This window comes from Callithrix jacchus, chromosome 1 (genome assembly GCF_049354715.1).
Source record: "Callithrix jacchus isolate 240 chromosome 1, calJac240_pri, whole genome shotgun sequence".
Classification (NCBI taxonomy): Eukaryota; Metazoa; Chordata; class Mammalia; order Primates; family Cebidae; genus Callithrix; species Callithrix jacchus.
Window position 1 is genome coordinate 160,634,881 of NC_133502.1, and position 27,841 is coordinate 160,662,721.

At 37.9% G+C, this 27,841-nt stretch overlaps 1 protein-coding gene across 21 annotated transcripts in view; it reads right to left on the bottom strand.

Annotated features, from left to right (window-relative positions):
• The window catches only part of PTBP3 (polypyrimidine tract binding protein 3), a 115,984-nt gene that overhangs the window by 64,722 nt on the left and 23,421 nt on the right, over positions 1–27,841 (bottom strand). For 8 of the 21 annotated variants that reach the window (XM_009001324.6, XM_078374385.1, XM_078374393.1 and 5 more), the window contains one exon: positions 14,848–14,932. In XM_009001324.6, coding sequence (XP_008999572.1) covers positions 14,848–14,850 — 3 coding nt within the window. In that variant the 5' untranslated portion in view covers positions 14,851–14,932. Of the gene's footprint in view, positions 1–8,306; positions 8,377–14,847; positions 14,933–24,196; positions 24,344–27,841 lie in introns of those variants that run through there. The other 13 variants (XM_054258958.2, XM_078374375.1, XM_054258962.2 and 10 more) reach the window with 7 other exon arrangements.

The following is a 27,841-nucleotide window of genomic DNA, read 5'->3' on the forward strand; positions in this document are numbered from 1 at the left end:
AATCGGAAGACAACAGGGAAAGTATCTCCAGGTCATGTCAGAGATCTTCACAGCAGCCCCTCTCATCACAGGCCTGGGGGCCTAAGAGAAAATAATGGTTTCATGGGCTGCACTGAGCCCTGCTGCTCTGTGCAGTCTTGGGACTTGCTGCCCTGCATTCCAGCTGCTCTAGCTCCAGGGGTGGCTAAAAGGGGCCAAGGTACAGCTCAGTCATTGCTTTAGAGGGTGCAAGCCCCAAGCATTGGCAGCTTCCATGTGGTGTTGGGCCTGCAGGTGAGAAGAGTTGAGCTTTGGGAACCTTCACCTAGATTTAAGAGGATGTAGGGAAAAACGTGATGTCCAGGCAGAATTCTGCAGCAGGAGCATAGCCCTCTTAGAGAACCTTTACTAGGGCAGTGCTGAAGTAAAATGTGGGGTTGGCCAGACACACAGTCGCAGCTGAGGCACTGAGCCTAGTGGACCTGTGAGAAGAGGGCCTCCGTCCTCCAGATCTCAGAATGGGATATCCATCAACAGCTTGCACCATGTACCTGGAAAACCCACAGGCACTCAACACCAGCTACTAGCACTCAACAGAGCCACAGAGGCTGAACCCTGCAAAGCTACAGGGGCAGAGCTGCCCAAGGCCTTGGAAGCCCACCCTTTGCAAAATCATGCCATGGATGTGAGACGTGGAGTCAAAGGAGATTATTTTGGAGCTTAAGATTTAACAACTGGCCAGGCATGGTGGCTCATGCCTATAATCTCAATGCACTTTGGGAAGCCAAGGCAGGTGGATCACTTGAGGCCAGGAGTTCAAGACCAGACTGGCCAACATAACAAAACCCCATGTCTACTAATAATACAAAAATTAGCCAGATGTGGTGGTGTGCACCTGTAGTCCCAACTACGCAGGAGACTGAGGTAGGAGAATCACTTGAACCCAGGAGGCATAGGCTGCAATGAGCCAAGATCATGCCACTGTATTCCAGCCTGGGCAACAGAGACTTCATCTCAAAAAATGAGAGAGAGAGAAAACCACCAAAATTTAATGACTGCCCGACTGGATTTTGGACTTGCAGTCTATGGCCCCTTCATTTTGGTCACTTTCTCCCATTGGGTATAGGAGCATTCATCCAATTCCTGTATCCCCACTGTATCTTAGAAGTAACTAACTTGTTTTTGATTGTACAGGCTCATAGGCAGAAGGGACTTGCCTTTTCTCAGATTAGACTTTGGACTTGGACTTTGGGTTAATGTTGAAATGAATTAAGATTTTGGGGGACTACTGGGAAGCATAATTAATTTTGAAATGGAAAAAGAAATGTGAAATTTGGGAGGGGCCAGGGGCAGAATGATATGATTTTACTCTACGTTTCCACCAAATCTCATCTGGAATTGCAATCCCCATGATTCCCATTGCTGAGGGAGGGACATGGTGGAAGGTTAATGGATTATGGGGGTAGTTTCCCCCATGCTCTTCTTGTGATATTGAGTGAGTTTTCATGAGAGCTGATGGTTATGTGTTTGACAGTTCCTCCTTTGCACTCACTCTCTCTTACCTGCCACCATGTAAAACTCTGCCTGCTTTCCTTTCTGCCACAATTATAAGTTTCCTGAGGCCTCCCCCGCTATGTGGAACTGTGAGACAATTAAACCTCTTTTCTTTGTAATTACCCAGTCTTGGGCAGTTCTTTATAACAGTGTGAAAAGGACTCATACACTTGATAACTACTTTATATAAACTTCAAAATAAAGTGTATTATGCTGGAGTTGGAAATACTATTCTAGATCAAGCTGGTTAAAATTTTCTATATTAGGGCTCTAACCAACTTTTCCTTAAAGGGTCACATAAATATTTCAGACACTGTGGGCCACAGGAGCTCTCTCACAACTACTCAAAGGTGTAGTTATGGCATGAAAGCAGCCATAAACAAATCACATAACTATGCTCAAATAAAATTTTATGTATGGACACAGAAATTTGAATTTCATAAAAGTTTCACAAGTCATTTAATATTATCCTTTAGTATTTTTTCACCATTTTAAATTTTAAAAATCACTCTTAGCTCATAGGAAATTTAAAAATGGGCAATGGGATGGATTTGGCCACAGGTAAGAATTTGCCAACCCCTGTTCTAATTTTCAGTCTACTATACTATCAATTACTGACAGAGGAGTGCTATCTCTAAATATACTTGAAGATTTATCTATTTCTGTTTCATTCTATTAACATTCACTTTATGTATTTTGAAACTATGTAATTAAATAGATCTCTATATTTAGATTATGTCTGCTCAATAAATTGACCTCTTTATCATTATGAAATCTCTCTCTTTATCCCTGGCAATATTCTTTTGCCCAAAGTCAAATTTTCCTGATATTAGTATAGCTAGCCACTCCAGAATTTTTATGATTAGTGTTGGCATATATTTTCTTTCCTAACCTTTGGCTTTTCACCTGAAATTTCATATTTAAAATGGGTTTCTTAAACACATTAAATAACTTAGTCTTCCATTTAACCAAACAATCTGCCTTAATTGAAATTCTTATCTCATTTCCACTTTACGTAATTATTAACATGGTTGGGTTTAAACGTCCACCATCTTGTTACTTGTTTTCTGTTGGTTCCATTTATTTTATATTTCTTTTTTTCCTTGTTGCCTGGCTTCCTTTGGATTTTATTTTAATTTTTGGTATTGTATTTCATTTATACTATATGCTATTCCTTTTTACTTTTTAAGTGACTGCTCTGGAGTAAACAACATACATCTTTAATTTATCACAGACTATCTTCAAATAATATTAAACCACCTAGGTACACTCTAAGAACCTTCCAAAGTATATGTCTCCTGTCGAACTATCTTTTGTGGTACTGCCGTATATATATTTTGCTTTTCCCATATGTCATAATCCCCAAAAATATCTTATCTTGCTTTAGGTAGTCAATAATCTTTAACAACAAAAAAGGAGGGAAAAAACATATATCCACATATTTATCATATTGTATAAATCCCAAGTTTCCAACTGGAATCATTTTCCTCATGTTTAAAGAATTTCTCTGACCACTTCATAAAAGGGAAGTCTGCTGCTAACAAATGCTCTCAGTTCATGTGCCTACAAGAAGACTTAAACTTCATTTTTAAATTCCATGTAAATTCCAGTTTGATTTTTTTTCCCCAGCACTCTAATGATGTTTCACTGTCTTCTGGCTTGTACTGTATCAAGTAAGAAATTTCTCCTCATTCTCATCTTTTTCTTTCTAAGGAAAAGTGGTTCCCTCCACCAACCCCCACCCCCATCCCCCTATGGCCACTTTTAAGATTTACTCTGCATTCCTCGTTTTTCAGCAATTTGATTATGATAAGCCTGGCTGTGGTTTTTGTTGTGTTTACCCTGCTTAAGGTTCACTGAATCTGGATAAGTGGGTTTATGGTTTCCAACATATATGGAAGATCTGGGGTAATTATTTCTTCAGATATATTTCTGCTCCCTGCCCCAATCATTTTTCTGCACAACTTCAGTCACAGATGTTTAGACTGCCTGATTTTGTCCAGAAGTTTCTAAGGCTCTGTTACTTTTTTTTCAGTATTTTTTTGTTTTTGAGACAGACTCTTACTCTTTTGCCCAGGCTGGATTATAGCGATATGATCTTTGCTCACTTCAAGCTCCGCCCGCCCTGCCAGGGTTCAAGCAATTCTCCTGCCTTAGCCTCCCAAGTAGCTGAAATTACAGGTGCACACCACCGCATCCAGCTAATTTTTGTATTTTTGGTAGAGACAGGGTTTCCCCATGTTGGCCAGGCTGCTCTCAAACTCCTGACCTCAGGTGATCCACCCGCCTCAGCCTCCCTCCCTAAATGCTAGGATTACAGGTGTGAGCCACCGTGCCCAGCCTTAAGTATTTTTTATCTGTGTGCTTTAGCTTCTTTTGCTATCTTCAAATTCGCTGATGTTTTATTCTGTAGAATATAATGTGCTATGAATGCCATCATGTATTTTTTTCAGGTATCTTATTTTTAATCGTAGTAAATTCTAATGATTTTTATCTTTCATTTTTCTTCTTCCTGTGCTGGTGTTTTCCTTTAACAGTAGTTAAATATACTTTTAACTACTGTTGAATATACTTTTAGTAACTGTTTCAAAGCGCAGAGCTGATAATTCCACCATGTCTGTAATCTTCTAGGTTTGTTTCTGTTGATTGACTTTTTACTTGCTTATGAGTCACATTTTTGTGGTTCTTGACATGTCTGACAATTGGATATTCCACAATACAACCACCAGAATTTGTTTTTTGTTTTTTTGTTTTGTTTTTGAGACGGAGTTTCGCTCTTGTTACCCAGGCTGGAGTGCGAACTCGGCTCACCGCAACCTCGGCCTCCTGGGTTCAGGCAATTCTCCTGCCTCAGCCTCCTGAGTAGCTGGGATTACAGGCACACGTCACCATGCCCAGCTAATTTTTTGTATTTTTAGTAGACATGGGGTTTCACCATGTTGACCAGGATGGTCCCGATCTCTTGACCTCGTGATTATTCTGTTGTTTTGATATACTTGTTATTTATTTTAAAGTGCTAGACTTTATTTGTAGAAAAAACATAAGTTACTTTCTGATCAGTTACGCTGTTTTGAAGCTTATTTTTAAGTTTCATTAGGGTGGATTTGAATTTGCTTTATGCTGGAGCTAGTTTAGTCCTACTGTCAAGGCATGACTCCTCTGGTGTCACATGCCCTTGAATGTGCTTCAAGTATTCGACAAGGACTCTCTATTTTAGTTGGTTATCACTCAAATCTCTCTCCCAGGCCTGTGTAAATCCTGGAAAGTTAAGCTTATAGCTCTCTGTTTGTTTTCTGTCTGACCTCACAGGATTTTACCCTGTGCATATGTGGCTTAATAATATTCAGCAACAGATTCAAAGGCATATTTCTGAAGCACTTCTACATAGGTCCTTCTCTCTCATATCCTGCTCCCATACCTCCCAGCTGACTCAGCCTTCCCAAACTTCAATCTCTCTCTTCAGCTCAGCAATTCTGCCATGTCTGCTTGGTTCCCCAACCACCAGAGTCTAGAAAAAAAGCCAAGGTGATAATGGGGTTCACCTCAATTGTTTCCCTTCTGAGACCACAATCCTGTTGTACTTGTTGTCCACTGTCTGAAAACAACTGACACTAAGTCCAGTCATAGTTACTCTATCATGGTTGAGAGTAGAAATATACAGATCTTTCACAAATTAGAAAATTTAAACCACAAAATTTATATGGGTGAGCATAAAGACTGCAGGTGAGTTTTCTTTAAACTTATTCATTCTTAGGGCAGGTTTAAAGTAATGCTTAATTATTTGATGAATTAAAGAATTATTTATCAAGCTTGGAGATTAGTGTTCACAATTCTTCACATGGTTTTTATTTAAAGCAATCTGAATGCATTTCTTGCTATGAAAATCCAAGTACTCAAATAAACTGATCAGAGAAACTATTGTTTGTTATTAAATCATAGCACTCAATACCAGTGGCAGAGAATGCAAATTTGTTTTCCAACATTTGTTTTCTACATAAACCACCTATTTTTAGCTAAGTATATGCTGTCAGAAAAAAGGACTACATTCTTAGCTTCCTAAGTAGCTAGGTGTGGCTGTGTGACTAAGTAAGCAGGATGCAAACAAAAATGATATGTGCGGCTTTTCCCGTAAGTGTCTTTATAAAGAGACGTGTCTTTTTCTTTTTCTCTTCCTTTTGTACAAGCTCCAATAACCTCTGGGATCATTTGCCAAAGCTGAAAGCAGACACCATATACCTTGGAGCACTACTTCAGAACTTGCTGAATGTGATGAAAATATATATCTATCTTCTATACTGCTTATACCATCTTTGCAGCCAAATTTAATACTGAATTTTTTTAAAAGAGGCCATTAAAGCTTGATTTCATAAAAGAAATTTCAAGAAGACAAAAAAAATCTAGCTACTGCAAAGCAAACAAGCATATTAACAGTTAATAAGTATTTTGGTAAACAAAAGTACTAGAGGGCCAGGGGCCATGGCTCACACCTATAATCCCAACACTTTGGGAGGACAACCCAGAAGGCTTGAGCTCAGAAGTTTGAGGCCAGCCTGGGGAACATAGGGAGACCCTGACTCTATACGCTCACGGTCCCAGCTACTTGAGAGGCTGGGATGGGAGGATCTCTTGGGACTGGCAGGTCAAGGCTACAGTGAGCTATGATTATGTGATTACATCTATATACATATAATTCTTATTCTGTGTGTGTGTGTGTGTGTGTGTGTGTGTGTAAATACAAATTATTCAGTTTGTTAACAGTAGTTTCCTGCTTAGAAATATTATTAATCCATATCATCTTTGTTTGTAAATCAATTAGATTTCTTTAACAGTCAGCTTCATAATAAGATTTCAATAATTATATATACAATGGTTTCAAAAGAAAAGACTTCTGTATTTCTGAGAAAAAAATTTTAACATTAATCCATTTGTAGACAATTGAAGTACATTTTCTATAAGATGCGCAAAAATGGTAGCCATAAAGGGGAAAACATTAAATAGACTACATTAAAAAGAACAACTTCTGGCTGGGCACAGTGGCTCAGGCCTGCAATCCTAGCACTTTGGGAAGCCGAGGCAGGTGGATCATCTGAGGTCAGGAGTTTGAGACCAGCCTGGTCAGCATGGTGAAACTCCGTTTCTTCTAAAAATACAAAAAATTAGCCGGGCATGGTGGTCCCAGCTACTCAGGAGGCTGAAGCAGGAGAATCGCTTGAACCCAGGAGGCAGAGGTTGCAGTGAGCCGAGACCATGCCACTGCACTCCAGCCTGGACAACAGAGTGAGGGACTATCTCAAAAAAAAAAAAAAAAAAAAAACTTCTGTTAAACAAAAGCCATCATTAAGTATACATTCGTAAATTACAGTGTCAGAAGGCATCTGCATACATGCATAAGAGAATATATAAGTAAGTTAAAGAGAAAAAGGCAAACAACTCAATAGACAAATAGGCAAAAGATCTGAGTAGCCACCTCATTAAAAATATCCAAATGATCAGTGAGCATATGAAAATATAATCAATTGCATTAATATTTATGCAAACAAAAAAGTCACAATGTGCTATCAATACACGCTTACCAGAGCAAATAAAATTAAAAATATAAAATATCGGCTGGGCGTGGTGGCTCATACCTGTATTACCAGCTCTTTGGGAAGCCAAGGCAGGTGGATCACCTGAGGTCAGGAGTTCGAGACCAGCCTGGCCAACATGATGAAACCCTATCCCTACTAAAAATATTAAAATTAGCAAGGCATAATGGCACACGCCTATAATACCAGTTACTTGGGAGCCTGAGGCATGTGAATCAATTAAACCCAGGAGGTGGAGGGTGCAGTGAAACGAGATCATGCCACTGTATTCCAGCCTGAATCACAAACTGAGACTCTTGTCATTCATAAATAAATAAACAAAATATATGCACACACACACACAATCAAGTATTGGCAAAGTTCTGGAATAACTAAACTGACATAATTTCTGGTAAGAGTATAAAATCACTTTTGAAAATTAGTAGACTCTACTAAAGATAAGCACTGGCACATACGAAGACCCAACAGTTCCACTTCTAGACACATACTCAAGTAAAATGCATACACCTGTCCACAAAAAGATATGTCAAGAATATCTACAAATTTGGCTGGGCACAGTGGCTCATGCCTGTTATCCCAGCATGTTGGGTGGCCAGGGTGGGCAGATCACCTAAGATCAGGAGTTTGAGACCAGCCTGGCCAACATGGTAAAACCCCATCTCTACTAAAAATATAAAACGAGCCAGGCATGGTGGTACATGCCTTTAATCCCAGCTACTCAGGAGGCTGAGGCAGGAGAATCACTTGAACCTAGGAGGCGGAGGTTGCAGTGAGCCAAGATCATGCCATTAGACTCCAGAACAGGCAACAAGAGCAAAACTCTGTCCCCAACAAATAATTTAAAAAAGGGCAACAACATCCATATTCATGGGTTGGAAGACTTGAAATTGTTTAAATGTCCATAATATTCAAAGGAATCTACAGGATCAATGCAATCCCTATCAAAATCCCAATGGCATTTTTGCAGGAAAAATAAAAATCCTGACATTCATAAAGGACCCCAAATAGCCAAAACAATCTTGAGAAAAACAAAGCTGAAGGCCTCACAATTTCTAACTTCTATAAATTACAAAACTATAATAATTCCTAACTTCTATACAATTACGAAACAGTATGGTACTGACATAAAGACAAACATAAAACCAATGGAACAGACTAGAGAACCCAGAAATAAACTCTAGAACTTACACATTCAAATGGTCTTCAACTAAGGTGCCAAGGCAACATGATAGGATAAGAACAGTTTCTTCTATACTGTCTGGAATCCATTTCACAAAGTAAAAAAAAAAAGAAAAAAAAGAAAAAAGAATATTATTGTTTCTTCAACATGTGGTGTTGGAAAAACGTATATCCACATTTATAAAGAATGAAATCGAACTCTTACTTTACACCACATGAAAAAAAATAACTCAAAATGAATTGAAGGCCTAGACATAAAATTGTAACTAAATCTGGAAGAGACAAAGGGGAAAATCTTCATGACAGCGGATTTGGCAAAGGTTTCTTGGATATAATACCAAAGGCACAAGCAACAAAAGGAAACATAAACAAATGGGGCTAATATCAAACTCAAAACCCTCTGCACAAAGTTAAAAAGGCAACAAAATAAATGGGAGAAAAAAATTGTAAACCACATATGTGAAGCGGGGTAAATATTAAGAACATATAAAGAGCTACTACAACTCAACAAAAACAAAAACAACCCAATCAAAAAATGGGCAACTTAAAAGTCTGGGAATAGTGCTTATCACAGAGAAAATTTAAAAATTAGTAAAACAAAAAAAATAGTTAAAGGACTTGAATAGGCATTTCTCCAAAGAAGATAAATGAATAGCCAACAAGCATATGGAAAGATGTTCAGCATCACTAATCATCAGGGAAATACAAATCAAAATCACATATCGTCTCACATCTGTTAGGATGGCCATTATTTGAAAAAAATTAAAACCCAGAAAATAAGTATTGACAAGGACGTGGAAAAACTGAAACCCTTGTGTACTACTAGAGGGAATAATGGTGCAGCCACTATGAAACACGGTATGATGGTTCCTCAAAATAATAAAAAACAGAATTACCGTATGATCCAGCAATCTCACTTCTGGTATATCCAAAAGAATTAAAAACAGTATCTCAAACAGGTATCTGGACACCATATTCATTGTAGCGTTAATCACAATAGCTAAGAGGTAGAAGCAACCTAAATGCCCATGAACAGATGAATGTATAAATATAGTTTATACATACAATTATTCACCCTACAAAAAAGGGAAACCCTTTCATTTGCTGCAACACAAATGAACCTTGAGGACACTATCCTAAGTGAAATAAGTCAGTCACAAAAAAAAAAAAAAATACTGCATGATTCCATTTATATGAGGTATCTAAAATAGCCAAACTCTTGGAAATGGAAAAGAATGGGCTAGAAAGAGAAAAGGAAGAGTTGCTGTTCAATGGATAGAGTTTCAGTTTTATTAAGATGAAAAAATTCCAGAGATCTGTTGTACAACAATGTTCCTATAATTAACAATACTATACCGTATGCTCAAAAATGTACAAGATGGTAAATTTTGTATTTTCGACCAAAATGAAAGACAGAGTGCACACGAGAAAATGCAATGAAACACACAAAAAGGGAATATTCATAGCAACACTATGTATAAAATGAAAATAATTCAAATGTCCATGGGTATAATAAAATACTATATAGAAATGAGAAGAATCAGGCCGGGCGCGGTGGCTCAAGCCTGTAATCCCAGCACTTTGGGAGGCCGAGACGGGTGGATCACGAGGTGAAGAGATCGAGACCATCCTGCCTGGTCAACATGGTGAAACCCCGTCTCTACTAAAGATACAAAAAATTAGCTGGGCATAGTGGAGTGTGCCTGTAATCCCACCTACTCAGGAAGCTGAGGCAGGAGAATTGCCTGAACCCCAGAGGCAGAGGTTGCAGTGAGCCGAGATCCCGCCATTGCACTCCAGCCTGGGTAACAAGAGCGAAACTCCGCCTCAAAAAAAAGAAATGAGAAGAATGAAAGGGGCAATACACAACATGGGTTACTCTCAGAAGCATAATGTTGAATGAAAGAAGCCAGAGAGGAAGGATTATATACTATATTTATTGGCTTACTTATATAAAGTTTAAAAACATGAAAAACATATGACGTTAGAAGTCAGGCTAATGAATACACTTGGAAGGAGGAATGAATGAAAAAGGAAAGAATGACTCCTGGAAGTATTAGGAATGGTCTATTTCTTGCTCTGGATGCTGAGTATATGTATTTCATGATGCTATGATAATAGTAATAGCAACCAATTAGAGTACAAAAAGAAAGCAATGAAGAAGTATTTTATTAATATAGCTGTAAAAATTATAAACATACACAAAATACAGTATATATGTGGTTGAATGCATATGTGATTGAGTGTCCCCTTCAATATTTTTATCCTCCTTCCCTTGTAAAGTAATAGAACTCCCTAAATTATGATTAGATAAGGCACACTAGAATAAAGGCCAATTTCCTGGACCCTTCACCCTTACCCCACTGAAGTTGATGTATGAGTGTGACAAAGTTCTGGCTAACAGAATGAGAGAAAAGAGTGCAACTTCTCAATCTTGTCCCTATAAGGGACTTGGCCTCCACTTCTCATCTCTCACCCTTGGGCCATAATGATGAGCATTACACCCTAAGATGAATGAGAAAGTTCAGCTTCAACTGTCCTTGTTACCCTTCCTGTGGGTATGACGGAGAGAGAGTACTATTTTAAATCTTGAGAAGGTAGTGATGTTGAGGATAAAGCAACAACAAAAGAGAAAAAGTCTGGTCCCCAACACAATCAAGAAACTAAGTAAGCCCCTGACTACTTACCAAGACTTCAGAAGAACTTAGAAATAAATTTAAATCTGTATTTTCAGATCTGTATTATACTTCTATCAGCTATCTAACCGATATCTGAATTAATGTAGCATAACAAAATAATACCCCATGACCAAGTTGGTTTATTCCTGGCATGCAAAAATGAGTCAACAACATGAAATTGTACTTTACTACATCAAAAAAATTAATGGAGACCAAATCTCACAATTAAAGAAGCTCAAAAGATAACATTTATAGCCATTGATAATAAAAACTAAGTAAAATAGAAAAGAGAGGAAACGATTAAAGTATGATGAAAGATTATTATCAAAACCCAGCAAGGTACAGTGGCTCCTCCCAGCACTTCCGGAGGCCAAAGAAGGAGGACTGATTGAGCCCAGGAGTTTGAGACCAGCCTATGGGCAACTTAGTAAGGCCCCATCTCTAGAAAAAAAAATAAAAAATTAGCTGGGTGTGGTGGCACATGCCTGTAGTCCCAGCTACTTGGGAGGCTGCGGTGAGAGGACTGCCTGAACCCAGAAGGTTGGGGCTGCAGTGAGCCGTGTTTGTGCCACTGCACTCCAGGGTGGGCAACAGATCAAGACCCTGTGTCAAAAACAAAACACCCCAACAGCAAACATCATATTAAAAGATTAAATAAAGCCACCTCCATTGCAATTAAGAACAACATAAAGATAATCACAATTCCCACTGTTATTCAACTCCTTTATGGAGGTTCCAGTGAATACACAGCAAGTTAACAAAACAATTCCTATATTTATATACTTGAAATTATCTTTATTTGAAGACATTATCACTGAATAACTAAAAAATTCAGAAGACTAATAAAAAATTACTAAGATATTTTTAAAGTAGGTATACACAAAATAAATATTCAAAACTCAATAGGTCTTCTCTTTACTAGCAGCATCCAATTAAAAATGAAAATTTAAGTTTAGCTGTATATAATAACATTTGAAGTAATAGTTACTTAAAAAGTTGACCTCAGCAAGGCTCAGTGGCTCATGCCTGTAATCCCAGCACTTTGGGAGGCCAAGGCGGGTGGATCACTTGAGATCAGGAGTTCAAGACCACCCTGGCCAACATGTTGAAACCTGTCAATGCTAAAAATAAAAAATTAGCTGGGCATGGTGGCTGGTGCCTATAATCCCAGGTACTCTGAGGCCAAGGCAGGAGAATCTCTTGAACCCTGGAGGCAGTAGTTGCAGTAAGCAGAGACCACGCAACTGCACTCCAGCCTGGACGAGACAGAGCAAGACTCGGTCTCAAAAGGAAAAAAAAAAAAGAAGAAGAAATTAATCTCTTGCTTACATAAAAAGTCTAAATGTAAGAATTCCAGATCTGGAATGGTGACAAAGTTATCAGGCTTTAGCTGTCTCTGTTATAGATGCCTGCTGTTCCCATCATCATCTAAGAAGCTGGACAACACAGGCAATAAAATTGCAATGTGGTGGGGGGCGTAGGGAGGGCGGGGAGGAAAAATAGTGTAGCCATGCAGAGACGCCCTAAAAGTCTCATGTTATACTTCCACTTATATCTTGTCAAGACTTAATTACATGCTAAGGAAGAACAGAAGAGCAGTAGTTTCATCTGGGTAGCAATGTGTCAGATAAAAATTAGGGTTCTGTTGGTAAAGAAAAGGAAAGAATAGCACTGGGGTACACAATAAACAATCTCTGCCATTAATTCTTAAGATTAATTTTAAAAGAAAAGGATATGATTTATATGGAAAAGTGTGGAACTTTTTCATAATTGTCAATGGACATAAAATACAACCTAATCTTTGGCTAGAGTCACAGAGAAATAGTAAATAAATAAATAAAAATAAAATAGAACCTAAAAACATGGAATTATAGGTCATATTCCCAAATGGAAAGATAATACTAGAAAAAGATCAACGTTTCACATTCGCATATAACTCTAACATAATTCTTATCGGAATCCCTAAGATACTGTGCGTAAAGGTTAGGGGAAGAAGGATTGTTTTAGAACTAGATCAAGCTTGTGCAACGTGCAGCCTATGGGCCACATGCAGCCCAGGACAGCCCAACAAAAATTCGTAATCTTTCTTAAAATGTTGAGATTTTTTTTGCAATGTTTATTTAGTTCATCAGCTATCGTTAATGTTAGTATATTTTATGTGTGGCCCAAGAGAATTCTTCTCCCAGTATGGCTCAGGGAAGCAAAAAGATTGGATATCCTGAACTAGATGAAATAATTTAAAGTTCGCATGGAAGAAGACATGCCCACATTAAGCTAAGATAATTTTTTAAAACAACACCTAAATAGAATTTTAGTGTTAGGTGATAGAATCAGGTGTTAATTTTTCAATAACAACACTTACACAGAATGACTGTTAAGTCCTAGTTCGCCTGAGGCTGTCACAGTTTGGTACCATTGTTCTAGTATCCTGTATGCTCTAACACCTTCATTTTTAACAAGAATTATTATTAATAGTTACATTAAAATAAGCTAGAATGAGCTTAGTAGATCCAATTTTTTTATTATATCTCTGTATCTGTTCACTTTTCCAAACGTCTATGTTCCCATGGTCCCAAACCACATATAAAGCTCCTGGTCTGGAAAGGGAGGTCCATTCATCCCCAACTCCCTACAACTTCAATAACATTTGGGTAAAGAAATCCTTCCTTCTCTGAAACTCTCCATGCCCACAGCTTCAGCTGTCACCTGTGTATGACACTGTCAAATTTCTTTTGTGATTCTGAGACCAGGGACCCACTGCCTATCTGACATTTCCATTTGGATGTTCCACAGGAATCTCAAATTCAGTGTATACAAATCTGAACCTGCTGTGTTGTCCACTTCTATTCTTCCTACATTCTAATAGAAATGAATGGCACACCCATTCATTACCATTCATCTATCTAGTTATCCAAGTCCAAAACCTGGAAATCAATAATTGAAATCCCTTATTCAAACATTCAATTAATCATCAATTACTATCAATTTTATCTTCTATAAGTTAGTTATTCAGTTTTCTTCATCACACTACCACTGCCACAGTGCCAGCTACCATCCTTTACAGGATTACATCAATATTTTTCACTGCTCACTCTTTCCGGTACTGTATTCCTTAAATTCACCTTACAGCCACTAAATTTCAAGAACATTTATTTTTAAAATCATGTGGTACCACCTTATGGTAGGTAAATTACTTCAATTTTTAAAATGTATTGTCTTATACTTTAATGCTTCTATTCTACATCCTCCATCATCAACCAACACTTTTTTTTTTTTTGAGGCGGAGTCTTGTTCTGTCACTCAGACTGGAATGCAATGGCATCTCTCGGCTCACTGCAACCTTTGCCTCCTGAGTTCAAGCAATTCTCCCTGCCTCCTAAGTAGCTGGATTACAGATGCCTGCCATCACACCTGGCTAATTTTTGTATTTTTAGTAGAGACAGGGTTTCGCCGTATTGGTCAGGCTGGTCTTGAACTCCTAACCTCAGGTGATCAGCCCACCTAGTCCTCCCAAAGTGCTGGGATTATAGGCTTGAGGTGCCACGCCCAGCCTCAACAAAAGTTTTATATCTAGCTCTTTTACTCACTAATTCTGGGTCACCAACTTTTTGATAATATTTTTATCAAAGCTGTGTAACACAAAGAACATCAATAAAAAAAAAAGAATCATCAAATTAGATCCAAATGAATCTGTAAAACTTGAGAGGTATAATTAGTGATTTCATCTATGTAAACAGTATATAGTACTTTACTGCAACAAATTTATAAGATGAATGACTTTGACATGATGTAAGATGAACAAAATAAGAACACTGTAAAAAAATTTTGAAACCCATGGAAAGAAAATAGTAAAAAAAAAAAAAAAAACTCACCATACACACCTGTAGAAGGAGTAGAACTGTTCATGGTAAAAAGTCCGTTAATGATGCCAGAAGAAAGAAGGTCGTCAGATCCCCGCTGAAAAGCAAAACCATCGTTTGGTTAATAAACCAAGTTTTAGATAATGCATATTTACTACTATAAGTATTAAATATTACTTCATCTTTGTATGAAGATATTAAAGGGAGAACTCCTCAAGAATCACAAAATCAAAAGGTTGGAAATAAACTGCAGAGCAAGGAAAAACTGCTGCAAATCTACAACTGTATTGTTAGCTATTAAAAAAAAAAACACAACTGCCACCACAGAAATGGGGCATAATCTTGAAATTCTTTCTAACCAAACCCAGTTTTCCAAAACGTAACATCTGAAGTGCCAAACCATATTCAGGAGGTTGTATTACGACATTGTTTTTGTAGTATATATTTATATGGAAATAGTTTGTATAGCTCCTCCCTAAGAATTCTGACTTTTCAATATCAATGTATTTTTTTAAGTAGATACAATTTATTTCCATATTGGCCAAATTCTTTATAATCAATAACTTTTTATCCATTAATCCTCATAATGATCTTTAATGCAGACTATTTCTTAAACAATTGTTTAACTAATTTATTCTTTTTTTCAAGTAAGAGTTTGATCAAATTCCAAATCTGAACTGGCAACACTAAAAAGTAAGTCAGAGAAGTCTTTTTACTGCAACCTAAGATCTATTAGCAACATTTAAAAGATTACTTTTAGAAAGGACAATAAATACTGTGTACCAAGTTAAAACCAAACTATTTTAAATAGCACTATTTGTTTAGCTTCGTCAATTTTTAATAACAAGTGTTTTGATAATAAAAATCCCCAAACAATCCTACAAATATTAGAAAAGCAACAGTGCTACAGCACATATTTAATGTTTAGGTGAAGGTGCCACTTCTGTAGGGAACAACTTCAGCCTTTGCTGAAGAAAAGACAAACCACCAATATATCTACACAATAGAAATACAATTATTTAAACAAGTCCCGTATTAAACATCCAGAAATTACTCCCTTTGGATCTTTCACTGGAAGTTTATAGAGACATCCCAGAACAAGAAGAAGGAATGAAGTAATCAACATAAAAGAAAACTGAAAATCAGGATTAAGGCCTCACTTAAAGAATAGGTCTTCCTAATAATATCTGAAATGTAGATATTATCAGGCTACATATAATAACTAACAAACTTTGTGGTTTGCTGGCTACCTGCATATAGAGAAAGACACAATTTCGCAGCTTTACGTGTATTGATAGTAAAAATTTAAACTAACATGATTTTTATATATGAGGAATTTGGTTAAATGCATTACTAATAGATCTTCCACACATATGAGTTAGCATCAATATGTTTCTACCTATAAATCAAGTTAATACAATCTTAGAAACCATTTTAAGGTCACTTTAGTTCCTTCTAGACTTGCAGAAATGTATTTTTTTCAAGAATAACAAAAACAACTATAAAGCAAAAATACTGATAAGCTAGATAACATTAAATTTAACAATTTAACAAAATACATCATTAGGAGAAAAAGAGACAAGTCATGGAACAAAAAGATATTGCGATACATAAAACCAACAAAGGGTTTACATCCAGAACTCACTAAGAAAAAGAAAAAAGGAAAAACAAAACACTAGCAATCAGTAAGGAAAAGCCAAGATAACAGAAAAATGACAAGAGACTTTAACAGGCATCTCACAAAGTGGTGGACTATATTACCGTTTCAGAGTATTTGTACCCTCTCCTGTTCCTGAAAAAATAATCATTCATCCTCATCCATGGCCATGTGACTTACAAAGCCTCCAGTGGGAGGAGTATAACTCCCTCCTCCATTGACAATGAGCACAGTTTTGTAATATCCTTTGGCCAATGGAACATGAATGGATATGACCTACACTTAATCCAAACAGTAACTTCAAAACTATCAGTCATTTCCGCCAATTTTTTCTTTCTCTCTGAAATAAGAGCACATCTCAAATAGGAGCTACTGTTTCAGCCTGATTCCCAGAATAACAAGTATAGCTCCATAACAGCTACCACCATTGTAAGTGAATAAGAATTAAATGTTTTCTTAAACCACATATAAATGACTAACACCATATCCAATCAACATAAGAAAAGATATCTGACCACATCCTCTTCGGTCATCAGGGAGATGCAAGTTAAAACCACAATAAAATACTATAATATTAAAAAGACTGACAATATCACATTAGTAATAGCGTGGAGTAACGAAAACTCTTACATGGGAGTTAAGTAAGTACAATTTAGTGGGAATGTAAACTGGTACCACTTGGAAAACTGATCCAATCTACTAAAGTCAAATATATGAATATTCTAGAACCCCTATATAGTCTACTCCGATACGTATCCCCCAAGATATTGACTGCTTGTGTGCACCTAGACATAAGATTGTCTTCAGCAGCATTATCTGCACTAGCCAAATTGGAAATAACTAAATGCCATCAACTCTAGAATATCTGAGTTAATTTTTGTAAATGCATGCAATGATTATACAAGGAGAATGAACTACTGCTCCACAGAACAAAGATAAGTCTCACAAACCTAAAAAGTCACTCAAAAAATACACATTGTATTGCTGCATTTATATGGGATACAAAAAGCTGGACACGGTGGCTAACACCTGCATTCCCAGCACTTGGAGAGGCCAAAAAGGGAGGATCACTTGCAGTCAAGAGTTCAAGACCAACCTGGGCAACACAGGAAGAACTCATCTCTAAGTAAATAAAAATAAACAAAAAAAAAAAATGGGTTATCAAAAACAAAAGCACAAATGACAAAATAAAATAAATAGAACTTGTCAAATATAAAAACGTTTGTACTTCAAAGAACACCATCAAGAGAATAAAAAGACAACATGGAAAATGGAAGAAAGTATTTGCAAATCACATAGCTCACAAGAAACTGGTACCTAGAACATGTAAGGATCCTTACAACTCAACAACAAAAGACAAATAACCCATGGATTTGAAAAAATTATTTCTCCAAAGAAGGCCAACAAGCCAGATGCAGTGGCAGGTACCTATAGTCCCAGCTACTCGGGAGGCTGAGGTAGGAAGATCGCTTGAGCCCAGGAGCTCTGGGCTGTAGTGTGCTATGCCAATTGGGTGTCCACACTAAGTTCAGCATCAATATAGTGACCTCCTGGGAGCGGGGGACCACCAGGTTGCCTAAGGAGGGGTGAACCGGCCCAGGTCGGAAATGGAGCAGGTCAAAACTCCCATGCTGATCAGTAGTGGGACTGCGCCTGTAAACAGCCACTGCACTCCAGCCTGGGCAACATAGCAAGACCCCGTGTTAAAAAGAAAAAAAAAATTAAAAAAAAAAAACAAAAGAAGGCCAATAAGCACATGAAAAGATACTGAACCTAATTTACTCATTTAAAAATGCAAATTAAAAGTCACTTCAAGGAAAAGTTAAGACCATGATACTACCACTTAACTATCAGAACCCCTAAAATAAAAAGTTATAGTATAAAATGTAGACCTGATGTGGTAACAATGGATCTCTCATACATTGCTGGTAGCAATGTAAAATGGTAAAGACTCTGGAAAGTAGTTTGGTTATTTCTTAAAAAACTAAACATACACTTAGTAACCTCAAAAGATAATATGCTCGAAGATTTCACCAACAGTATTATCAAAATGACAAAAATTATAGAGATGGAAAACAGATTAGTGGTTGCCAGGAGGTAGAGATGATTGGGCGGAGGTGGTGGAGGTGGTAGGTATGATTATAAATGGTACCATAAGGAGATCTTTGTGGTGATTAGTTCTACATCTTGACTGTGATGGTAGTTACAGGAATCTAAATATGCAATAAAATCAAATAGAACTATATACAGGCACTGTGCCAATACTAATGTTCCTGTTTTGATGGTGTACTATAATTATATAAGATGTAACCACTGGAGGAAACTTTGTGAGGGGAACACAAGACCTTTCTATAGTATCTTTACAACTTGCCATGCATCTCTAATTGTTTCAAAAGTTTAATAAAATTAAAAAATAAAATATAGGACAACAGATACTTCATACTGAGCCAAAGGATTCCTACTGGCTTGAGAGTCTTGCTATCTTAGAAAAGCCATCACTAACACCTGTGTTCAACCTTGCCACAGCCCACTGTCACAGCTTATCCTCAACACTATGCTTCTGTACAATGGTGGTCCAGAAGGCCTCCCTTCAAAAATAAGCATAACAAAAAGAAAGAAACATTACAAAAGGCAGATAACATACACCAGAAACTATACAAATTTAAACTGACAGCAAATAACTTTTTGTAAAATGAAGAAAAAAAATTGACCTAATAGCCTCTCTTAAACAAAACTATAAAGGGATACAACAGCTCCAGGGAAAGGCAAATAAGAAATCTACCAAAAGAGTTAAAAAAAAAATTGGTGAGAAAAAATAAGGCAGTATCTTGAAAGTCAAACATTTCCAAGAGAAAAACTGAGAAGTCAAAAGCACAAACACCTTTCCATCATCCAAACAAGTTACCTGCTGTGAGAAACCAACTCTTTCTATATTTTTGACATTAAAAAAAAAAAAAAAAAAAAAAACTAGCAAGAAGAAAGCACTTTCTTTTAAACACTTGAGATTACCAGAAAGGCAACTAGAGGAGGTGTTAAGCTGTTAACACAGGCCCCAAAGAATCCCAAAAGTTGACTATATTCTTATTTTTTTGAGACAAGGTCTTGTTCTGTCACCCAGGCTAGAGTGCACTGGCACGATCTCAGCTAACTGCAACCTCCACCTCCTGGGTTCAAGTGATTCTCATGTCTCAGCCTCCTGAGCAGTTGGGATTACAGGTGTCCACCATGACGCCCAGCTAGTTTTTGTATTTTATTAGAGATGGAGTTTTACCATATTGGTCAGGCTGGTCTCAAACTCCTGACCTCTAGTGATCTGTCCACCTTGGCCTCCCAAAGTGCTGGGATTACAGGCGTGAGCCACCATGACTGACTAAGAATATAGCCTGACTATATTCTTCTTAATGCACACATGCCATTTCAGTTTCAATTTGGCAAGAGAAGTTACTTTTTTTTTTTTTTTTTTGCCAATCAGTTTGAGCTTATGAGGTTGCTCAGGTTAGCCTTGAACTGATGACCTCGCCTTCGCGAGCGCCATGACCTCCGGCGGGAGCCACTTTGGACCCCTTTTTTTTTTCTATTTTTATCTCATTCAATAAACTGTTACCTAGTTTCCTACCAAATAAATTTCCAATCAACTATTAATGTGAAATCGTTCCCTGTTGGTTACTGAAGGTCCTGTGATGGCAATGAAAAACTCTTTCTAATCTGGATCTCTTCTCACAATACTACTGCCCTGTCATGTAATTTTCTCCAAACAAATCATATTTACTTTGCATCTTTTTATGATATTCTCCTTCTTCAAGCACTATTCCTTTGCTACATATCCAATCCTATCTACTAGTCACAGGTAAAATGGCACCACACCCTTGAGAATTTTTCTACCCTGAGTGAAAGGGTTCAACTTCATTTTTATCATCATTTAACATTAAAATGTGTAAGGTTCTAGAATTTAGTTCAGCTCACATAATATATTCTTCCTGTAACTGTCAATATCATAATTTTGTCAAATATGTACACAAAGTTAGTTCTCAGCTACCTTAAGGTCTATTATTTGTGCCTTATACTAGATTATATCCCTTGAGAGCCTACAGCAGAGTATGAGGTACAAGATACTAGCGCTCTGTCTTGGCTACTCAATACAACTGCATGGGCAGCTTAAAGATAAATACTACAGGTAGGGCGTGGTGGCTCACACCTGTAATCCCAGCACTTTTGAGAGGCCAAAGCAGGCAGATCACCTGAAGTCGGGAGTTCAAGACCAGCCTGGCCAACACAGTGAAAACCTGTTTCTACTAAGATTCAAAACTCAGCCGGGTATGCTGATGCATGCCTGTAATCCCAGCTACTTGGGAGGCTGAGGCACAAGAATCACCCAGGAGGCAGAGGTTGCAGTGAGCCAAGATTACACCACTGCACTCCAGCCTGGGCAACAGGGTGAGACTCTGTCTTGAAGGGAAAAAAAAAGTATCCATTTTTAGTACCAAAATCCATATCTTTATATAAAATTGTTCAGGACACTTATTAAAATCTCATTTATGGTTAACGTTTGGGGAAAAGAATAAAGCATGTATCTGTCTATGCATTTGAATTTTTCCTGAAGAACGCTGTGATGAGATTTGTTTAGAGAAAAAAAGCAAAACTTTTCATTGTAACCACCTTATTTAAGCATCTTTGCCTACTTATCCAGTTATCTCAGAATAAATCTATAAGTGTCAAATAACTGGATCATATTCCATTTTGATAAGTCATTCATCTTAATATGTATTTAACAAGTTATAATATAAATCTGTGCTCCAATCCATTATCCTTTTAACTGATAAGCTTTTTCCATGTTGTTAGTCTGTCACTATTTGTTTATTTTTGTGAGACAGGGTCTTGTTCTGTTGCTCAGGCTGGAGTGCAGTGGCATGATCATAGCTCACTGCAGCTTCAATGTTCCAAGTCAAGCCACCCTCCCACCTCCGCCTCCCATGTAGCTAGAACTAGAAACATGCATCACTTTGCCCAGCTGATTTTTTAATTTTCGTAGAGACAAAAAATCATTTATTACATTTTACTCTACTGATCAATCATTTATTTTTTAGTTTGTGTTGACTCTTGCCATTTTGCCTAGGCTGCATCACCATTATTTTCAGATTATTAAAATTCTGTAACAACATCCTTAACTATTCCCCTATTTTAAATTACAGTGTTTCATCCAATTTACTGATATAAATTATGCTGCAGTAATTCTTCAATACTGCATTTTTTCAGGATAAATATTCAGAAGTGAAAGACAACTTTTCTTTTTTGAGGAAAAGATAAAACTATAAGAAATCTCAAATTCCTATAGAAAAATGTAACTTCAGTTTACTACTGCACTACAAGCGACAACTAAGAAGCATTTTTATTTCTACAGGAGTCTTTCAAACACTGTTAAAATTAGCAAATGACTGTCTCGTTTTAACATGGCTCACAGTTTGGATAGTCAAAAATTTACCTTGTCCAAAGGAAGGTGTGGCTTTTGCCCTTTCCTTCTTGGAGGTAATCTCTAAGTCCTTGAAATATCATGCCTCAGAGGACACTATTTTTTTTTTTTTCCTTCAAGACAGAGTCTCACTCTACCGCCCAGGCTGGAGTGCAGTAGTGTAATCTCAGCTCACTGCAACCTCCGCCTCCCAGGTTCAAGTGATTTTTGTGCCTCAGCCTCCCGAGTAGGACTATTTTTTTTTCCGCCTGGGGCCTTGGGTCATCAGACAGTGCAGGGTAAGGAATAGCCATGCCAGAAAGAACAATAATGTGATTTAGGGTAGGGACTTTGGGTCACACCTGAAGGGGCTGGAAACTAGACTGAAATCAGACTCATGAACAATAAATTATTCATGCCTACATAACAGAGTTCCAATAAAAACTGTAAACACCAAGGCTCCAGCGACTTTCCCTGGTTGATAATACTCCATGCCTACTGCCGCGCACTAATGCTTGGAAAGTAATGTGTCCATGGAGGGGGAATAACAGTACTTCCCAGGACTCTGCCTTAGGCATTTCTTCCCTAGGCTGATTTTAATCTATGTCCTTTCCCTGCAGCAAACCATGCTGTGAGCATAAGAGCGTTCAGTGACTTCTGTGAGTCTTTCTAGCAAATTATTGAATGTGTGGGTAGCTTCAGGAATCCCCGAACTTGCAAGTAGTATCAGATGTAAGGGATCTTGCCTCATAACATCACAGTTGGCCTATTGCTTCACATGGCTAAATTATGAATCAGCAGAGTAGATATAACAAAACTACTGATTTGCTTAATATTTTTTTAAACTTTTTTTTTGAGACAGGGTTTCACTCTGTTGCCTAGGCTGAAGTGCAGTGGTATGATCATGGCTCACTGCAGCCTCAACCTCCCAAGCTCAACCGATCCTCCCACTTCAGCCTCCTGTGTAGCAGGGACCACAGATGCACGCCACCATTGCCTAGCTAATTTTTGTAGAGATAGAGTTTCACCATGTTGCCCAAGCTGGTCTACTGGGCTCAAGCTATTTGCCCACCTTGACCTTCCAAAGTGCTGGGATTAACTTCAGCAACAAAAACTATTCTTAACCTTTGAATTACCATTGGACTTCCAACTGTAAAGAAAAACAGTAGTCTGAAAATGTGATCAAATATTCAAGTACAGAAAAACCAGAAAATTGAGTTAAATTTGTATATCTTCAGTTTTTGTGTGTGTGTCACTGAGTCTTGCTCTGTCACCCAGGATGGAGTGCGGTGGCGCTATTAGGTTCACTATAACCTCTGCCTCCTGGGTTCAAGTGATTCTCCGGCCTTAGCCTCCCAAGTAGCTGGGATTACTGGCACACACCAGCATGCCCGGCTACTTTTTCTATTTTTAGTAGAGACGGGGTTTTGCCATGTAGGCCAGGCTGCTCTTGAACTCCTGACCTCAAGTGATCCACCCACCTTGTCCTCCCAAAGTGCTAGCCACATCTGTACGTCTTAAATTAATTCAACATCTTAACTGTCACATTCAAAATATAAACTCTATTTAGAAGGATATGGTGAAAGTTGCAAAGTCTTCAAAATAAACAATTACATTTGATAATTCTACTTCAAATCTATTTCAATGATTAACAGAAAGAGCTTTTCGAAAAGAATAAAACACACCCAAAATAACACATAAAGGGGACCCTAGTGTCAACTGAAGTGTTGCAATAGCTATCTTTATTGTCTTGTTACACATCAAGGACAATTAAAATGTAAAGCTCTTTGCCAGGCGCAGTGGCTTACACCTGTAATCCCTTGGGAGGCCAAGGTGGGGGGGATCACTTGAGCTCAGGAGCTCGGAACCAGCCTAGGCAACAGAAGGAGATCCTGCCTCTACCAAAAACACACACACACAAAAAAATCAGCCAGGCATGGTGGCATGCATCTGTAGTCCCATCTACTTGGGGGGCTGAGGTGGGAGGATCGATTGAGCCCAGGAGGCAGAGGCTCAGTGAGCCAAGATCATGCCACTGCATACCAGCCTGGGTGACAAAGAGAGACCCTGTCTCAAATTAAAAAATAAAAAAGATAAATAAGATCATAAAGTTTCATTTCTGGCCATGTTTTATCATTCTTCACATAGAATCAACAAGATGTTTCCCAAGTAGTTATGACACTTCTAAAAACTAGCAACTTTCTCCCCCTAATAATTTCAGAATATGACGAAAGACAAAGAGAACAGAAGAAACTTACATTTGAAAATGTAGTCATAAAAAATAATTCTGGCAGGGAGCGGTGGTTCACGCCTGTAATCCCAGCACTTTGGGAGGCCAAGGTGGGTGGATCACGAGGTCAAGAGATCGAGACCATCCTGGTCAACACGGTAAAACCCCGTCTCTACTAAAAATACAAAAAATTAGTTGAGCGTGGTGGCACATGCCTGTAATCCCAGCTACTCGGGAGGCTGAGGCAGGAGAATTGCCTGAACCCAGGAGGCAGAGGTTGCAGTGAGCTGAGTTAGCACCATTGCACTCCAGCCTGGGTAACAAGAGTGAAACTCCGACCCCCCACAAAAAAAATAAATAAATAAATAAAAATAATAATAATTCTGATAACCAGAATTTTCTAGCCAAGTTTTTTCCCAAAAACTCATTTTCAAATTACAGAAAACAAAGGCTTTTTTGATATTATAAAACCTAGATCAAGAGTCATATTACTTCGTAAAACACTGTAAAAGATGATAAAAACAGAGTTATTAGTTCTGTATTATTACTTTGAACCCACCTTGTCCAACATGTAGCCCATGGACCACATGCAGCACAGGATGGCTCTGAATGACACCCAACGCAAATTCGTAAACTTTCTTAAAACACTGTAAGATTTTTTGGTGTTTTTGTTGTCGTCGTTGTTAGCTCATCAGCTATCGTTAGTGTTAGTGTATGCTATGTGTGGCATAAGACAATTCTAATGTAGTCCAGGGAAGCCTTGCTTTAAATATTCCCTTTTTCTGAGACAGGGTATTGCTCCATCACCCAGGATGGCATACAATGGCATAATCAGGGGTCAATTAATCTTCCCGCCCTTGGTCTCCTGAGTAGCTAGGACTAGAGGCACGGACCACTGTGCCCAGCTAATTTTTTTTTTCATTTTTTTGTAGGGGTGTGGTCTCACTATGTTGCCTAGGCTGGTCTCAAACTCCTGGGCTCAAGTGATCCTCCTGCAGGCCTCCCAAAGACCTGGAATTATAGGCCTGAGCCATGGCACCTGGCCAACTTTAAACTTATTCCTTTTAATTTAAAAACACAAAACAAAACATTTCTTTCCTAGACATAAATTATTTCTCTTGAAAACATATCACTGCATTTAATTACAGACTACTTCAGTATAAAATGAAAAGTATTTCTCAAAAATTATACTTAGTATTTACATCCTAAGTGTCTCAAAAGCAATTTTTCATAAGGTTTGACTGCTATGATAATAGATTATGGTTTAAGGGAAGAATGGAAGATAATCAAGCAGAATGAAGACATTTTTAAAAGGAAAGAAAACCTGGATGAGTGAATGCAGATGACCAAAAGAAAAAAAGACTGTACAACAGGTGAACAAATAAAGGTATACAAAAGAAGGCTTTAACAAGCCAAATGTGAAGACATGGGAGAGTGGCGGGGCGGGGGGGGGGGGGGCGGCAGATGCTGGCTGCAAACACCACCAGATTGACAGTCTCCTTAGAAACACACAGCAAATGTACATAAGTCCAGCAGTTGCTCTGTGAACTTCTCAGTTCTTTGGTTAAGACAACAAACCAATCAACTTTACTGCCTCAAGTATCAATTACTGAAGCTCTCGTCTGCTGAAGCATAATTCAGGGGGCAAATAAAGCAAAGAAATACTGTAATAAAGCAGCACAAATAAGTGTTTCATCATCAAATCTGATAGGAATTGGTTTTATTTAGCATTAAAGTAAAGCTTATGAAGTACTATGTACAGAAGATTCTGAAAATAAACCATTAATTCATAGTTAAACCTTATATGATACCTCAAATGCATATGAAATTCAAGAATAAGATTGTTTTAATCTATCAAGATACTATATGACCACAAAAGAGGCTATCAAAAAACTACTTCATAATTTTCCAGAATCCTAGAACTTTTTAAAATTAACAGAATCTTAAATACTGGAATTTTTTTTTTTTTTTGAGACAGAGTTTCACTCTTGTTACCCAGGCTGGAGTGCAATGGCGCGATCTCGGATCACTGCAACCTCCACCTCCTGGGTTCAGGCAATTCTCCTGCCTCAGCCTCTCAAGTAGCTGGGATTACAGGCACGCACCACCGTGCCCAGCTAATTTTTTGTGTTTTTAGTAGAGACGGGGTTTCACCATGTTGACCAGGATGGTCTCGATCTCTTGACCTCATGATCCACCCACCTCAGCCTCCCAAAGTGCTGGGATTACAGGCTTGAGCCACCGCGTCCAGCTTAAATACTGAAATTAATATCCAAGTCCTACCTTTTTCTAACGGATAGTCTAGTGATCCCATGTGAATACTTTCCAGAATAGAAAACTTGTGTTGGCTCTGCTCTTTTTCCAAAAACAGAAATAAAAGTGATATTTATATGAAGTCCCACTCAGGAGAACCTAAGTATGCATGGATTTTGGCCCACCACAGATATTGAGGGACAACTGTACTCTGAAACAGATTTGCTATACTATCTATACACACTTATTGATTATGGTCTCCTGATTATTTACCTTTACATACTCCTCCACAGAACATACTACAATGTTTCATATGTAATCAATGTTCAATCCTTTTTTTCTTAAAAAAAAAAAAGTGAGTAATAGGCCAGGCATGGTAGCTCACACCTGTAATCTCAGCATTTTGGGAGGCCAAGGCAGGTGAAGTGCCTGAGGTCAGGAGTTTGAGACCAGTCTGGCCAATATGGTAAAACCCCGTCTCTACTAAAAATACAAAAATATTATCCAGGTGTACTGGTGGGTGCCTGTAATCCCAGCTACTTGGGAAGCTGAGGCAGGGGAATTGCTTAAACCCGGGAGGTGAAGATTGCAGTCAACCAAGATCGCATGACTGTACTCCAGCCTGGACGACTGTGAGACTCCGTCTCAAAAAAAAAAAAAGAAATAATAACTATCGAGATAAGGGAATAAACAGAATATTCAAATGGGGTTTCGGATTGTGTGAAACTCCAAGGGTTTTGTTTTAAACATTTAATTAAGCCTTTTAACATTCACCCTTTCGTAGTCTCCTGTAACTCTAAACACATCTAAACCCAAAGACATCTTCTATTGGTAACTCTACTAACTAACCCTTTAGACTGAGATCATCCCCTCACACACACTGTGGCCTCATCAACATCCTTTATCTACTGTGATTATCCCTAAACAACATTCTCTAAAGAATAGTTACCAAATTGTTTATTTGTGACATTTTCCATTCCACGGTTGCCACTGTTGAGATTCTAGGGCAGTGGGAATAAAAAAGGTAGTTAAAGGTAGAGGAAATTCTTTAAATGAGCAGCTGTGGCAATGTTTAAAAACTACTCTGTTTGGACAATTTTCAATAAAAGAATTCTGACTGCCTTCATTTTATACGGACATCTTAGCAACAAAATATCAACACCTTTTTTGAAGGCAGCACAATGAAATACTTTAATGACTGCAAGTAATTCCTCTAAAAAGCCTTCTAATAACATCCAATCAAAATGCCATTCATTTTACTCAGTTCCTACTATGTAGGTATAACTCATACACATTGAATTCAGTGTGTATAAATGTGTTAGCAATAATATTCATTCATTCAACAAATTCAAAAAATATTTACTGAAATATGTCAGGCCTTTAACCACTGGGGAAAATTAGGGAACAAACAAAAATCCCT